Here is a 16119-nt window from a genome sequence, read left to right on the forward strand (position 1 = left end):
GTTTTTTTTAAAAAGCTTCACATATATTTTTATAGATATCCTGCAGCAAAAGGAAGCCTCTAACCCAGCCCACTTTATTTAGATGTTTAAATTAAGTTTTGCATAGTTCCAGTGTGCTTGTCTGCACATGGACAATTTCTTGCTGGAGAATCATGATGTCCGTCACTTCAGATTTCTGCTTCCTTGAGGGAAGTAGACATTTACAGGGAATGGAAGTAGCTGCAACTCATGACTTCTTTGGGTGAAGCCTGTGTGTGTTGCTATAGATGTCTTCTGCAGGCCTTGTTTTGTTTATATCCCAGTTTTTGTATTGAAAACAAGCTGCTTCCTTCCAGCACCTCTTCATCTTCTGATGTGATGCTGCAAAACTGAACCATAACTCTACAGTGAGGGACAGAAGTCTGAGCAAACAGGGAGAAAACAGCTAAACATGAGGAGTGTAATTTATTGCTATGAATAATTCTGGCAATACTGCACGACTAGCTGAAATATCTGATTAAGGCATAATGTGGAGACTTGGTATTTGCACAGAATCCCCTTGCTGTAGAGAAGTAAAGAGAAGGTGCAGCTCAATGTTTTGTTTGGCTAAAGGGAAAACACTGTATGATCTTATAAACCTTGAGAATAAACACCCAAATGATCCCATTTTCAGGGTTAAATTCACAATATTATCATTTGCTTAAAAACACTGGAGTGTATTTAATTATGAAACAGCCACACCACTGCACAGATTCTGGTGGAGATAATTTCCATTCAAGTCTCCCTTGTATTTCATCCTAGAAATACTTTCATATCATTTAAATGAGCAATTTCTTATTGATACAGTTACTGTAATAAAGGTGATGTTCGCATACTGGGAAACATATTGCCTTCTCTGATCCCAAAGCCTTATTCAGTTCACCCAAAACAACACTGGGTTGACATTGCCATATCAGGAAGGAATTGAAACAGCAAATGGGGCAATATTTTTTGTTTTGCACTAACATAGGATTTGGAGTTTATGAGGCTATACCTGATTCTACAACATGTGCCATTGTTTCCTTTGCTTGATCCTGCTACAAAGCCCTCTCATAGGAGGAGGGAGAAACTCTTGGCTGCAATGGAAGCAACCTTGCCGTCATTCTCAGAAAAGGATAGCAGAAATGAGAAAAAGGAGACTCTCCAGTAGTGAAACCATTGTGGTTTCAGTACTGGCCAAAAGCTATATTGACAGAAGCACAGCTTCAGGGAAGAGGTGTACATGCCCACATAATCTGAAGGGCCTATGATGTACTGTCATCTGAACATCTTGCATCAAACAGGAGAGGTTCTAAAGCTGAACACTTAATGAAACTACCAGTGGTCAACTGGTAGTTAAGGAAAACTACAATCAGAAGGAAGAATAATGAGAAATTAGTAAGAGCGAGGATTGCTGCTACATTTCTAAAGCCACTGCAATGGGCAGTTCTCAATTCAATTATACCAAGCACAGAGTGGATGGCTTACCTGGAAGCATAAATATCATTTGATACACAGATAAAAGAGATTGTATAAGGGAATTATATACACTGGTTGTACAATGTGCAGCCCAGGGTATGGAACAAAACCTAGATAGCAAAACACACCTCTGCCTCAGTCCAAGCAGTGTTGCTGGTGTGAGTGATGCCAGTGGCAGCAGAAAGTGAGATGCTGCAATGCTCCTTGTAATTCTGCTTCTGTTTTGAACTAATTCCTACAAAGTTTGCAAGAGCTGCATCCTGGAGCTGCTTGCCTGCAGCACTTTACGTGCACTTCTCACTTATCACAGGCAACACTCAAAAAATGTTGGCCACAAACAAGGTGTGAATGAACCAAGTGTCCCTCCTAGCACATTCCTGTATTATCCTTAGAATAACTTCTTTGTTTAGGCACATCTCTCTTCCACATGTTGGCAACATATCTTCCAAAAATCTCACAGCAAGGCTCTTCTCACAATTTCCACTCCATCTTGAAATACGTTGGAACCACTACAAAATTAAGAAACTTGACACTGGTTTTAGAGAGAGGCCATGCATAAACATTGTAATGATGGGTGCTAGTCTGGACTTTTTACTTTTTAGTCTGGCTTCTTTCTGTGGATCACTGCAGCTCTTCCTCTTCACTAGCTTGGGTACAATAGGAGTTGTCCAACAATATCTAGAGGGCATCAGTTTGGGAAAAGCTGCTCTTCACCATTCTCCCCACCTCTACTACATGCAGCTTTTCCCTCATGTACCTTGAATATTTATCTGATCAAGTGTATGCTAGGACTTTAAAGAACAATACCACATAATTTGGGTTTTTTTACACTTAAAAACTGCTTCCACAGTGGGCTGGGTTCATTAAAATTCTGCCTGTCTTTCAATAGCCTAAACCTGCAGTCTAGTACACAATAATGTGGGAGGTAATCCACGGATAACCTCAAATTACACAAATGAAATGTATTGAGAAGCTACTGCAGTTCAGTGTACAGAAAACGGGGGGAAATATAGTTGTTGGCAAGAAGCTAAGGGTTGTAGATCAGATATTGGTCTGAAGCCAAAGAGCAGGTAGGAGAATCTGTAACAAGTAAGAGATAACTGGAAGCTCCTAGAAAATGGGGTGATAAGGTATTGGAGAATATGAAAAATTGGTGCTTGGTTCCTGATATCCTCTCAAAGTTTGAAATGGGGTTCCAATTCATTCTCTTTCTCCTCTGCCACCTCCTCCTCCTCCTCTTCTTCCTGCAAGCCTTGATTGGGTTCAATGTAGTTATCTTCAATGAAACCATCATCATCCTCTGCAGGACACCCAGCTACTCTACGGATCCCTTGGTTCCTCCCATAGGCCACATCCATGTCAGCTTCCTCAGCATGGCTGCTTCCAATGGAGCGGGTATCAGGCAGCCGTTGATGGTTGTAGCTGGCACGGTTCCTCTGCAACAATTTGCATTTAGCAACCAATGCAATCACAAAGGAGATGGCGATAGCTGAAAGCACAAATGCAGCGAAGTATGGCCAGCTATGAGCAACTTTTCCAGGGGGAATTGTGGTAGTAGAGGCTGCAAAGGAAGGGAAAGCTGGTGTATAATTAAAATACTCACTACCTGTTGTGTATTGAGTCAAAGGATTTTATATCTGTATTATTATTGTCTGTATTTGCATTAGGGTAAAGTAACTGCCTTTTGGTTCCAGAGGGTACAGCTATTATTGGTTCATTTAAGCTGCTGTATTTGGATCCTCTGTCTTATTGGTTGCCTCCAAAAGGCAGGACTGTGATTGCCTGATATTGTTCCCTCCAAAATGTATCCTTTCTAGCTAGTTCCCTGTCCCTATAAATGTAGCTCTCCCCTCCTCAAGTTTCAGTCTTGTTGCGTTAATAAAGAAGTGTTACTAGAGAACGGTCTCCAGCATATTATGTCAAGAGAGCTGAAATCACAAACCCCACGTCACAACACTACCCATGTTCTCATTCATGAAATATATTTGAGTACAAACCTATGTAAAAACTTACTCAGGAATAAATCCTGTGAGTAAGCATGCATTGAATTGCATGGCACACCTCTGTCTTTTTTCTTAATAGGTATGAACAGGGGGAAACCATAGTTCTATGTCCTTTCTTTGATGAAAATAGTACAGTGACAGAGGTCATTGGAGATATGAGCCACTCTCCCTGGCAAATGGCACCCATTCCTGGGCTAAGCATGTCAAGCTGAAATTGGAAGTTATTGATGTCAACACAGAGTAGTATAGCAAGCATTTCATTCACTGAGTCAGGGACTACAGTGGAGCCTGTCACTGACCTTCCGTGCCTGATCCTTCCCTTCTACAAGGTTATCTAATATTGGCTTAATACAATAGTGGCATAAAACACAGCACAATGTGACTAGAAGAAAGTTTGCTGAGAGTAATCTGCAGATCCAGCCCCAGCTAACTAATCTAGAGCAAAACAAAGCCTAAAATTCTACCTTGTTCATTTGTGGATGAAGGCATTCATAGAGATTTGGCTCTTTTAGGGTTGGGTTGATTTGAGGTTTTTCCCCCGCCTTGGGATCATCATTGTAAGCTTCTCATAACTGTATGGAAGCTGGTAGCTAGAATCAGCTAATTATCTCATTTGTAAATGACTGTTGCAAGCACCACCACCATCAGGAAGGATTTCCTGCTTTTATATAGCACTGTTGTGAGCAACAATGCTGGTAAACAGGAAACACAGAAAGAAGCATGTCATTAAAAACATTTTTCATTACCAGGATTTAGAGTTACCCTTTATGGTTTTAATCAGAATGGGATACCTCTGTCAACCCTGCCAAATCATCTCAGTATGCCTGGATCAGCAAAAAACGAGCAGGAATTGGCCTCCCTAACACATGCTGTTTGCACTGGTGACTGCGACTCTAATTCATTCTCACAGAAAGCTCTCCTAGGGGAACACCAGCGAGTGATGGTTCTGGGATTCGTTGGAGAAAAAATGTCAAATGCAAAAATTACAAAATGGGTGTTATAGCTCATCAGAAGGACCCCCAGTTTATTGAGCATTTGTCGTGATTTGTTTGCCCCAAGGTTGCTGAGAGGTTAGATGACATTGGTTATTTCTTGAACACTCATACAGTTTTGTTTGCAAGGAGGTTATATGTTGTTAGGTCAAGCAAGTGTTATGCCAGGCTTCCTCAACCTCGGCCCTCCAGGTGTTTTGAGACTAGAGTTCCCATCATCCCTGACCACTGGTCCTGCTAGCTAGGGATCATGGGAGTTGTAGGCCCAAAACATCTGGAGGGCCGAGGTTGAGGAAGCCTGTGTTATGCCATGCTTTCCTGTGCATTTTCCCATCACATTCCTAACCACAAAAGACCAGTATTGGGGAGAAGCACATTTGTTGTTCAAGACCTCCCAACCTGCATTTATTTATTTATTTAGTTATTGCCTATCCTTTACCCTAAGATTCCAGGGTGGGTTACATCAATTAAAACCTGAATCTGCTGGTATGTTATTCAATCCCACCTGAAAATGGTGACACTCTGGAAGTGGCCTGTCTTGCTTCACTTACTGTAATTTTTAGATGTCAGGTTGCCAGTAGCTGAATGTTCATCCGGAGGGGCCCTCACTTTTCTTCTGTGTCCCTGGTCCTGATAGTCCAGAGTTCTAATCTCTTTAGTCTGGAGCTCTAGGCGTGAATCATGGATCAGCTCAACTAGGGGACACAAAAGCTGTTAGTGTCCATTCACACTGAGAGATTACAGTTTATTTTCCATCCTAGGTTCATTCCATTGAGATAATACAAATCTTAGGTGGTTTTATGAGAGGCAAAACCTTTTGCCCACCTCCCGGTTTGAGACTGCCTAAATCGACTTGGTTTTCTGGGATTATTCCTCAGTCTTCATTTTGTCAGATATGAAGCCTCTACAGTATTCCCTCAATATAAGCAGAAATACTGCAGTTGTGCAGAGAGCTTGTCATGAACACATCTTACTGGGTGTAGTCAGTGACACACTGAAAACCTGCCCTCCATTGGTTCTATTTTGTATCCTCTTTTTTTTACAGGAGTATTTAATCTTATTATTGAGGTTGAATCATGACAAGACAGAAGTACTGTTTTTGAGGGACGGGGTGGGCGGGTGTGGGGGATTCCCTGGTCCTGAATGGGGTAACTGTGCTCCTGAGGGACCAGGTGTGCAGCCTGGGAGTCATTTTGGACTCACAGCTGTCCATGGAGGTGCAGGTTAATTCTGTGTCCAGGGCAGCTGTCTACCAGCTCCACCTGGCACGCAGGCTAAGACCCTACCTGCCTGCAGAATGTCTTGCCAGAGTGGTGCATGCTTTAGTTATCTCCCGCTTGGACTACTGCAATGCGCTCTGTGTGGGGCTACCTTTGAAGGTGACCCGGAAACTGCAATTAATCCAGAATGTGGCAGCTAGACTGGTGACTGGGAGTGGCCGCCGTGACCACATAACACCAATCCTGAGAGATCTGTATTAGCTCCCAGTACGTTTCCGAGCACAATTCAAAGTGTTGGTGCTGACCTTTAAAGCCCTAAACGGCCTCAGCCCAGTATACCTGAAGGAGCGTCTCCACCCCCATCGTTCATCCCGGACACTGAGATCCAGCGCCGAGGGCCTTCTGGCGGTTCCCTCATTGCGATAAGTGAGGTTACAGGGAACCAGACAGAGGGCCTTCTCGGTAGTGGCGGCCACCCTGTGGAACGTCCTCCCTTCAGATGTGAAGGAAATAAGCAGCTATCTTCTCTTTAAAAGACATCTGAAGGCAGCCCTGTTTAGGGAAGTTTTTAATATTTAATGCTGTATTGTTTTTAACACTTGATTGGGAGCCGCCCAGAGTTGCTGGGGAAACTCAGCCAGATGGGCAGGGTATAAATAAGTTGTTGTTGTTGTTGTTGTTGTTGTTGTTGTTGTTGTTGTTGTTATTTAGAAACCAATTATCAGAGACTGTGTGCATGTTTTCCCATTATACGCCTCAAGCAGGGGCATACAGTATAGAGTTCCATATAGGCAAGCGAGCGGCCTGCTTGAAGAGGACAGACCACTGCTCTGCCATTTTCCTTGGTAGAAGGGTTGCTTTTCTTTTAACTAGCCCTTTTATAAACTTCTATCATACCCAGAGAACCACAGTGCTTTCTAGTTGGATGCTACCTGCTGCTTTTTTTTGTTTTGGTTTGAACACTGAGTATCGGGAGCTCCATGTTTCTGAGTACTGTCCACTTGACAACCCACTTCCCATTGCTTGACTCACCTTCTGTTTGTTGTAGTCCCTGTTGGGAAGGAGTGATGGAGGCACTGTACACCCAGGGATTCCCCTGAAGCTCAACATGGTGGATTCTTTGCATGAGTAACCGAGCAAGTTCAGCTGAATATAACAGCTCATTGTCCTGCAGGTCCAGATGGACGAGGTTTCCAGAGGCAGGAAACACAGAGGGTTCCAGATACTGAAGTTTATTGTTTTTCAGGAACAGTATGTGAAGGTTTTTCAAGCCCAGGAAGCTCTTTGAGTGCATGCTGGAAATGCTGCAACTGCTTAAATCCAAGAGGTGGAGAGCACCCAGGTTACAAAAGAGGCCAGGATAGAGAGTAGGAATGGTATTGCTGGAGAGGTTTAGAGAATGCAGAGAAGGGAAGTTTCTCAGAAATGTTCCATGTCTGGGCATTATCAATGAGTTAAAAGACAGGTCCAGGTTGGTGATATGTCTGGGAAGAGATTTTGGAGCACGGAGAAGGCTCTTTCCACTGCAGGCTGCCCATCCCTGTGAAGAATCATACTACCGGCATGAAACCTTAAGACATTCAAGCATCATCATTCAAATCAATTATTTAGTTTGGGTTGAGATTGTTGTAAATAAAAATATGCCCTTTTCCCTTATGGGTATCCAAGAGCCCATATAGAGTCCTTACATAGGTTCCCTATTGGTAGGAGAAAATAACAGAGGCCAACCAGAGAATATTGAGAAGCAAAGCAGCTAGTAAGCTTGATCTTTATTGATCTGTTGCAACAGGGTACTCCCCTCACACGCAGGAGAGGAGGAGGACCCAGAACAATGGCACGCAAGGCCTTATAAAGACTTTTGAAATTCCCATCCTCTAGATCAAGACCACCCCCAGAAACATTATGCATTCATCACAGAAGGGGTGTAACCTAAGACCACCCCTCAGATAAGGCAGATCTAAAACAGAACATTTGCATGTTGTTTTCTCCTGTCGCTTTGTTTATTTCCTGTCTGGCAGGTTACTTGATTGGATTTCTTGGGGAGCCTTGCCATTCTTTTGTAGTGGTAAAATACTTATTTCCTGGGCCAGGTCACAGGCTCACACCTTTATTCAAACACAGATTAAGACAGGGTCAAAACAAAATAAAAAAATTCCTTCCAGTAGCACCTTAAAGACCAACTGAGTTAGTTCTAGGTATGAGCTTTCGTGTGCATGCACACTTCTTCAGATACACTGAAACAGAAGTCACCGGACCTTTCTATATAGTGAGAAGGTGGGGAGGGGTATTACTCAGAAGGGTGGTGGGAATGGGTGATTGGCAGATAGCTGCGATGAGCCTGTTGACGACTCTTAACGACTGCAATAGGTCTAACAGGAAAAAGCAAGGGGTGAGAAGGTGAAAAATGGCTTTGTCATGTATAATGAGATAAGAATCCAATGTCTTTATTCAAACCAGGTCTCTCCATAGTTTTAAGTTTGGTGATAAGTTGCAATTCAGCAGCTTCTCTTTCCAGTCTATTTCTGAAATTCCTTTGTAATAGAACAGCTACTTTGAGATCTTGTATAGAATGTCCTGGGAGATTGAAGTGTTCTCCTACTGGTTTTTCTGTCTTGTGGTTCCTGATGTCGGATTTATGTCCATTTATTCTTTGGCGTAAGGTCTGGCCTGTTTGTCCAATATAGAGAGCTGAAGGACACTGTTGGCATTTTATGGCATACACAATGTTAGACGATGAGCAATTAAATAGGCCCGAGATGGTATGTGTGATGTTGTTGGGGCCAGTAATGGTGTTGTCCGGGTGTATGTGGCAGCAAAGTTGGCATCTGGGTTTATTGCAGGCTCTGGTGCCAGTGTCCGTGTTAAGTCTGGTTATAGTATTATTGTGGGTTAGGAGTTGTTTAAGATTGGGGGGCTGTCTGGAGGCAATGAAAGGTCTTCCTCCCAGAGCTTGAGAAAGAGAACTGTCATTGTCCAGGAGAGGTTGTAGATCTCTGATGATGCGTTGTACTGTTTTAACTTGGGAGCTGTATGTGATGACTAGAGGTGTTCTGTTATTTTCTTTTTTGGGTCTGTCTTGCAGCAAGTTCTCTCTGGGTATCAGTCTGGCTCTGTTGATCTGTTGATCTGTTGTCTAACTTCATCTGCTGGGTATTTTAGTTAACTAAAATACCCAGCAGATGAAGTTAGACAACAGATCAACAGAGCCAGACTGATACCCAGAGAGAACTTGCTGCAAGACAGACCCAAAAAAGAAAATAACAGAACACCTCTAGTCATCACATACAGCTCCCAAGTTAAAACAGTACAACGCATCATCAGAGATCTACAACCTCTCCTGGACAATGACAGTTCTCTTTCTCAAGCTCTGGGAGGAAGACCTTTCATTGCCTCCAGACAGCCCCCCAATCTTAAACAACTCCTAACCCACAATAATACTATAACCAGACTTAACACGGACACTGGCACCAGAGCCTGCAATAAACCCAGATGCCAACTTTGCTGCCACATACACCCGGACAACACCATTACTGGCCCCAACAACATCACACATACCATCTCGGGACTATTTAATTGCTCATCGTCTAACATTGTGTATGCCATAAAATGCCAACAGTGTCCTTCAGCTCTCTATATTGGACAAACAGGCCAGACCTTACGCCAAAGAATAAATGGACATAAATCCGACATCAGGAACCACAAGACAGAAAAACCAGTAGGAGAACACTTCAATCTCCCAGGACATTCTATACAAGATCTCAAAGTAGCTGTTCTATTACAAAGGAATTTCAGAAATAGACTGGAAAGAGAAGCTGCTGAATTGCAACTTATCACCAAACTTAAAACTATGGAGAGACCTGGTTTGAATAAAGACATTGGATTCTTATCTCATTATACATGACAAAGCCATTTTTCACCTTCTCACCCCTTGCTTTTTCCTGTTAGACCTATTGCAGTCGTTAAGAGTCGTCAACAGGCTCATCGCAGCTATCTGCCAATCACCCATTCCCACCACCCTTCTGAGTAATACCCCTCCCCACCTTCTCACTATATAGAAAGGTCCGGTGACTTCTGTTTCAGTGTATCTGAAGAAGTGTGCATGCACACGAAAGCTCATACCTAGAACTAACTCAGTTGGTCTTTAAGGTGCTACTGGAAGGAATTTTTTTATTTTGTTTTGACCATGGCAGACCAACACGGCTACCTATCTGTAACTAGATTAAGACAGGATTTGTGAAGGAAGAGACAATGGGGAGGCTTTTCCATTTTGACCATGCAGAGAAACATTTGCTCAGTTTAGGAATCAAAATGGTTCCAGGTTGGCTTTCCTGTGCTGATCTATGTACGTGTGGTTATGAACATTGCCATATATCTAAGACCATAAAATTCCTATCACAAGATCTTTCCTTAACAGAATCATTTAGCTACTGGGCGACAGAAAAGCTTCTGCAGCTTGCCTTCACCTCAATTAAAAGTGGTTGGGACTGACTGCCAAGTATATAGATGCTCAAATTTAAGGCTGCTTTTGCATGCTACTGTTAGCAAATAACCATGTTTTACAAGTTGCAACATCTCATGTAAGTTTTTTTTTAAAAAAGTGTTAAATTTGAACTAGAGTGCTCTAAAGCTGAAGCAAGCTGACATTTCCCAAACATATGTTAGTGACATACTTGAAATGCATAAAGGAGTACTGGCAAAATCAATTACGCAGAGATTATGCATACCAACCCTTCACTTGGGCTGCCCTCCTGTTGACCTTGTTAATCTCCCCAATCTGCCCTTTAGAGTAGCAGGGATCAGTATGGGGATTAGTGTTGATAAAGCTGAATAGCTAAATCACATATTGATCCAGTTTAGTTAAATCCAGGCTATGTCTGGAGTAGTTATTTCACTAGGATTGCAATCCTGTGCAAACATACTTGGAAGTAAGTTCACTTTCACTGACTTCTGAGCCTTGGATCAGGCTACAGGACACAGTTCATGACAGTGTTCATTATCGTATATAAATAACAACCATTGGAAGAATAAGCCTCTGTACAATAGTGTATGCTTTAATTGTGAATGTAATTAGAATGCATAACTTTTTTTAAAAAGTGGGAAGTGGAACTGAAAAATCTGGAGATTATCCCATACAGCCAACCTTTAATCAGATAAACTGATCAAGATCTTCCAGGATGCAGAATTTTCAGATTATTCTTCACTATATACAGATGTATATCTTGCTTACCTGCTTGTCAATATTGCAGGGATGTCCTGATGCCACAGGCCATACCCAGAGCATGCTGGAGACCCAGAAATACCAGGCATCTTTCATTTTGCTTCAGGAAGCTGTAAAAGAAAGAGAGGGATGCCATGGCACAGTTGGTGACACAAGAATCCTGGAGACCTGCTCCATGGTAAGAAGCGGATGATGTGGGTAGGATGGGTATGGCAGAGCAATTTTCAGGGTGCTTCCCAGAGCCAGTGTGGTGTAGTGGTTAAGAGCGGTAGTCTCGTAATCTGGGGACCCGGGTTTGCGTCTCCGCTCCTTCACATGCAGCTGCTGGGTGACCTTGGGCCAGTCACACTTCTCTGAAGTCTCTCAGCCCCACTCACCTCACAGAGTGTTTGTTGTGGGGGAGGAAGGGAAAGGAGAATGCTAGCCGCTTTGAGACTCCTCCGGGTAGTGATAAAGCGGGATATCAAATCCAAACTCTTCCCTGTCATTAAGAAGTGCTGGTGCCTTTCAACTCCATGGCTGTGAATGCAGATTCCTTTGTATTGCATTTAACGTGGGCAAATGCACACACATGAACTGTATGGGTGGACTTTGCAATATCTGGCCTTCAGAAACTAATTTGGTATCATAATAATAATAATAATAATTTATTATTTGTACCCCGCCCATCTGGCTGGGTTTCCCCAGCCACTCTGGGCGGCTTCCAACAGAGATAAAAAATACACTAAATACACTATCAGGAGTCCATTCTAGCGGTTAAAGCCAAGACATCAGGTTGGAGAGGAAAACTGAAGGAAGAAGTACAAAATGAATAAAAGATCTAAAAACCATGAGCTTTGAGTTCCTCCAGATAAAGTGTTCGTTCAAATTTCACTGTGATTTGCTTGCACAAATCTTACACGGTAGTCTGGTCTTTGTTGAGCATTCATTCTGACTTGTTATTGAGTGGTTATATGACAATGAGCATTCATCTTGATTTGCTTGTGAGATGTTCGCACATCTTGTTAATCATTTGTTTATCCCACTCTTTTCTAATCATGTCCTCATCACTTTTCAAATTTCAAGGTCTGTTGTTTTTTAAAGTGGATTTGTTGCACAAGGGCAACAGAGCACTTTAATCCACTTTAATTGCGCAAACAGCTTGTGCATGCTGGAGTTTACTGTGTGTTTGCAGCCATTTGCATTCCCATTTGTGTATGACCTTACAACGCACAACTTGATGCACCCCCACCACCCCCACTGGTAAATCCAGGTTTACTCACTTGGGGTCACATAAAGTATTTTTCCGTGCTTGGGGGTGAGTGAGTCAGTTGTCACTTTCTGTTGCTCTCCTGTCCATGTCTACTACTTCCTCAGTGCGTATATATCTTTCCCAGCTGTCCTCATAACTATTTCCAGTGCACTCCTGAATGGATTATTTTCGCCCCTTTTGGTCCCCCAGATTTGCACAAACCACAACATTGTACAAACAGACTACATTTAAAAATTCTACACCAGATGTATTTGGCAGCAATCTGAAAAGTGCACTGAGAATTTACAATTTTTTTCATTTCTTTCCCAGCAAGCTAGTAAGAGTGCCTCAGGAGCATAGCTATAGCTCAGGAATACGTCAATTGCCTGACTGTGTGTCTCTGCACACTATTTGGCAGGGACATTTTTCAAAACCACAAAATGCACAGAAAGTTATCTGTGTGCATGCCCTGTTAATACTTAATCAGCATATAATGGAATCAACAAATTAGAAGGCAGGGTCACACACAAAAGGGTATGAAAGGGAAAGGCTGAAATTACTCCTGATACACAAATTCACATATGTGCAGGTGTGAACCACTCCAGTCCAATTCCAATTGGGCAGGGCTGTAAGCAAACGAACAGCTAAATAATACTCAAATGTGCACAAGACCCTAAAGTCTGAGTATGCACTTCAGTACCTCCTGCAAAATACTAACAGCCTGGAGGCACCCTTGGCCCTTAAAAAGAATAGTAGAACATTGAAAGATTATGTTGAGGTAGGAATGGAGAATGGCTGAGTGCCAGAGACCTGAACAGGAAACGGGGAAATCAAGTAGTGTACAGAAACAGGACAGATGGCAAGCATCTGAGCTCAAAGACTAGCAAAGCAATCATAATGAATGAAGAGAAGAGCCTAGACAGATACAGCAGTTGTGCCGATTCTAATAGGTGCCCTTTGTAAGACAGCCAAACTTTCAGGACTAGATTCCTGCACTCATTCTGCAGGCTGCATTTACACATGGCGAGAACAGCAGTTGTTCACACTGTTGCATCCAAGGCATACAAAATCTCAGAAGCATATTATTGCTTACCTTGTGCTAAAAAAGGAGGAAGACTGGCTTTTTAATTCTGAACCATGCCCAAGGCGACTTCACCCTTGCCTCCACACAGACAATTTGGCACTGCCGGAGTCAGGCGAGAAACCCCCCACCCAAACAGCACAGGGAGTCATGCCATGAGGGAGAGTTACTGCAATTTAAAATGTTCCCTTTGCCTGGTTCTCACTCTTCCCCAAATATTCCCTGCAGGCAGAAAAATAATTTACCTCAGGAATCGTGCCAGTTTGCGTGTGTGCTCTCTCTCTTCCTGGGTCTGTGTACTGTGGGAGTGGCAGATGCTGAAGAAAATGGAGGGTGAATGTGAAAAAGGTGAAAGGTAAAGGAAGCCAGTTATATATTAACTGGAATCGGCACCTCTTGTCTTTGGGACACGGTAGGATCCAAAATAAGGCTCTGGTCCTAGGACAGGAGGAAGGGAGGTGTCCAGTAGGCACTGTTTGCCCACAGATCAAGAAACAAAGTCATAAAGGTCATGTGCAAACTTGTATGACTGTTTACATGGATGCCTGCATTAATTCTGAATGACACATTAATCCTGAAGGATATACAAAGAGTATTCCTGGAAGGGCTATAGCTCAGTGGTGGATTGTATGTTTTGCATGCAGAATGCCTCAGATGCAATCCCAAGCATGTAGGGTTGGCAAAGACGCATTGCCTGAAACCCTGGAAAGCTACTGCCAATCAGTATAGGCAATAGTGAGACAGATGGATCAATATTCTGGACTCTGTATTTGGAAGCTTCCTATGTCTTTTGTGTTGTACATGTGTGATTCAGATTGCACATCTTGTGAGGGTCTCCTAGCTTGTTCCTGCTTACAATAAAATATCAAATAAGTGCCCTGTCCATTGAACACCATGGGGGTTTTCAGGCAGGCAGGGTTAACACTACAAACAAATGTTGCTATTTCACGGCGATCTGCAGGCAGAATTCCACCCTGAAGGTATTGTGCTTTTTCTTTGTGTACATCCAACTGTGTTCCATCTATACTAGTTGGTGTTAACACAGCCATATGAGTGGGAAAGTACAGTTCACCCAAGCATTTGACTTTTTTGTTGAACCTCTCCTCTCCCCACCCCATAGCCTGCTCCTGCTTTCTGCTTTAGTGCTACCATTTTAGACCAGCTGTAGAGGAAGCTGCTGCCGTCTGGCAGAGAACAGGAAACAGTGTGCAAAGGAGAGCCAACTTTTGTGGAAGAAGGAAGCATAAAACACACTCCACCCTGTCTTATATGCTGTGGGGATTTGAGAAAAAAATGAACCGCCCAGGCTCAGAAGCACATTCCCTTAATTCCTCTCACACCTTTTGCTCTGCCCTCTCGGGTCTCCAAGGGTGAAGCGTTCTCTGTAAGGGTTCACAGAGCACTCACAAAATAGCTGACCACAGAGTGTCATTAGGATTGGGTGGGGAATTACTTTGTGGCTGAATCCCCTGGTCTAGGGATGTGGTGGCTTCTCCAGCTGTCTGAGAGGAAACGGGTTCCCTTAATTAACAATAGTACAATTTACTGTGAGTGTTCTCTGGTTCTGTTAAAATTACTCTGATGTCCCTTATTGTATAACTGCTTTCCTTGTTTTTATCTTTAGTATTTTGCCAGGCCAGTGGCAGAAGCAGCCTGTTCTATAGTTCTCGGAAAAGAACCTCCAGTACAAAATGGAGGGTTGTTTCTTTCTTCTTCTTTTTTTACATTTTTAATGTATTTTATTTTTAAAAAAGGAAAAAAGCCCCACAAAATCATGACATTCAAGTTGGTTATTGAATTTTTCTGTCACAGTCTGTGTTTCTGGGAATTAACAGAAATTGTTTATTATTAATTTAAACCACACACCAGAAATGAGACTAAAAATCAGGCTGGAGAGTGACAAAGAATAATCTGCAGGGGACTTCATCAAAACAAAGTATGAGCAGCCCTGGTTGTTTCTAAGTACAGTCGTACCTTGGAAGTCGAACAGAATCCATTCCAAAAGTCCATTTGACTTCCAAAACATTTGGAAACCAAAGCACGGCTTCTGATTGATTGAAGGAAGTTCCTGCAGTCAATCGGAAGCCCCTTCGGACGTTCGGCTTCCAAAAATAGTTCACAAACTGGAACACTCACTTCCAGGTTTGGGGTGTTCAGGAGCCAAAACGTTCAAGTAAGCTGTTCGAAAACGGAGGTATTAAGACACGCCACACGATTTGGGTATGTGTGGTGTTTTTGAAATATCTTCATTGTGGACACCCCACTTCAGGGCTGGCCCAAGATATTTTACTGCCTGAGGTGAAGGATGAGGTATCAATGACACACAAGACACATACTGAAACCAACTAGAATACAGTGGTACCTCTACTTACAAACGCGAATATAAATAGTAAAAGTCCGTAAATAGAGAGCCGCTACTGCGCGTGTTCGAAGCATGATAGAGCACTTCTGCACACTGTGAGAAGTGGACAGATCGCTTCTGCATGTGTGTGCGCGGTGTATACTTCCGGGTTTGCCGCGTTCACAACCCGAAAATCTGCAACATGAAGCGAACACAACCAGAGGTATGACTGTAGTAGTCTGTCTTTCTTTCTTTCTTTCTTTCTTTCTTTCTTTCTTTCTTTCTTTCTTTCTTTCCTGCCCTTCCTCCCAAAGGAGCCCAGGACAGCAAGCTCGAAATGTGATGGAGAATAAGGAACATAATCAGTTTGCCAGGAATTAGAATTGGTGGGAGTGACTGGCCGTTGCTTTGGAAAGGATACAGGGAAAATATTAGGTTTCTCCTGCCCTTAGCAGAAGCAGGAAGAAGTGAAGAGGGCAATGGCACCTGTCAGCGCCCTTTATGTTCTTGCAGCCAGCTGACAGCCAAGCTCCTAACTTCCTCTTAGCAATAATGTA

The 16119-nt window shown here is 42.9% G+C and overlaps 1 protein-coding gene across 2 annotated transcripts; it reads right to left on the reverse strand.

Moving 5' to 3' along the window:
- Positions 1 to 425: 425 nt before the first annotated feature.
- On the reverse strand, positions 426 to 13661 carry LOC309343719 (type III endosome membrane protein TEMP). 2 transcript variants are annotated; one of them, XM_081865565.1, is made up of 5 exons: positions 13467 to 13661; positions 10919 to 11019; positions 6724 to 7231; positions 5023 to 5166; positions 426 to 3037 (listed from the first exon to the last, which is right to left on the reverse strand). In XM_081865565.1, exons 2-5 carry the CDS (start codon positions 11003 to 11005, stop codon positions 2652 to 2654), a joined length of 1125 nt encoding a protein of 374 aa, XP_081721691.1. In that variant the 5' UTR covers positions 11006 to 11019; positions 13467 to 13661; the 3' UTR covers positions 426 to 2651. The 2 variants fall into 2 exon arrangements, with proteins under 2 accessions (XP_081721691.1, XP_081721692.1); XM_081865566.1 differs by lacking the exon at positions 13467 to 13661 and adding an exon at positions 13234 to 13457.
- Positions 13662 to 16119: the final 2458 nt, after the last annotated feature.

This window comes from Podarcis erhardii (genome assembly GCF_964252035.2).
Source record: "Podarcis erhardii genome assembly, chromosome: 6".
Lineage (NCBI taxonomy): Eukaryota > Metazoa > Chordata > Lepidosauria > Squamata > Lacertidae > Podarcis > Podarcis erhardii.

What these genes read in the sequence shown, in the direction of transcription:
- LOC309343719 (XM_081865565.1), bottom strand. Translation starts at nt 11,005, where the DNA reads ATGAAAGATGCCTGGTATTTCTGGGTCTCCAGCATGCTCTGGGTATGG. An exon ending in CCTGCAATATTGACAAGCAG is followed by an intron (nt 7,232 to 10,918) that starts GTAAGCAAGATA and finishes GATTCTTCACAG; the next exon opens with GGATGGGCAGCCTGCAGTGG. An exon ending in GGGACTACAACAAACAGAAG is followed by an intron (nt 5,167 to 6,723) that starts GTGAGTCAAGCA and finishes TGTGTCCCCTAG; the next exon opens with TTGAGCTGATCCATGATTCA.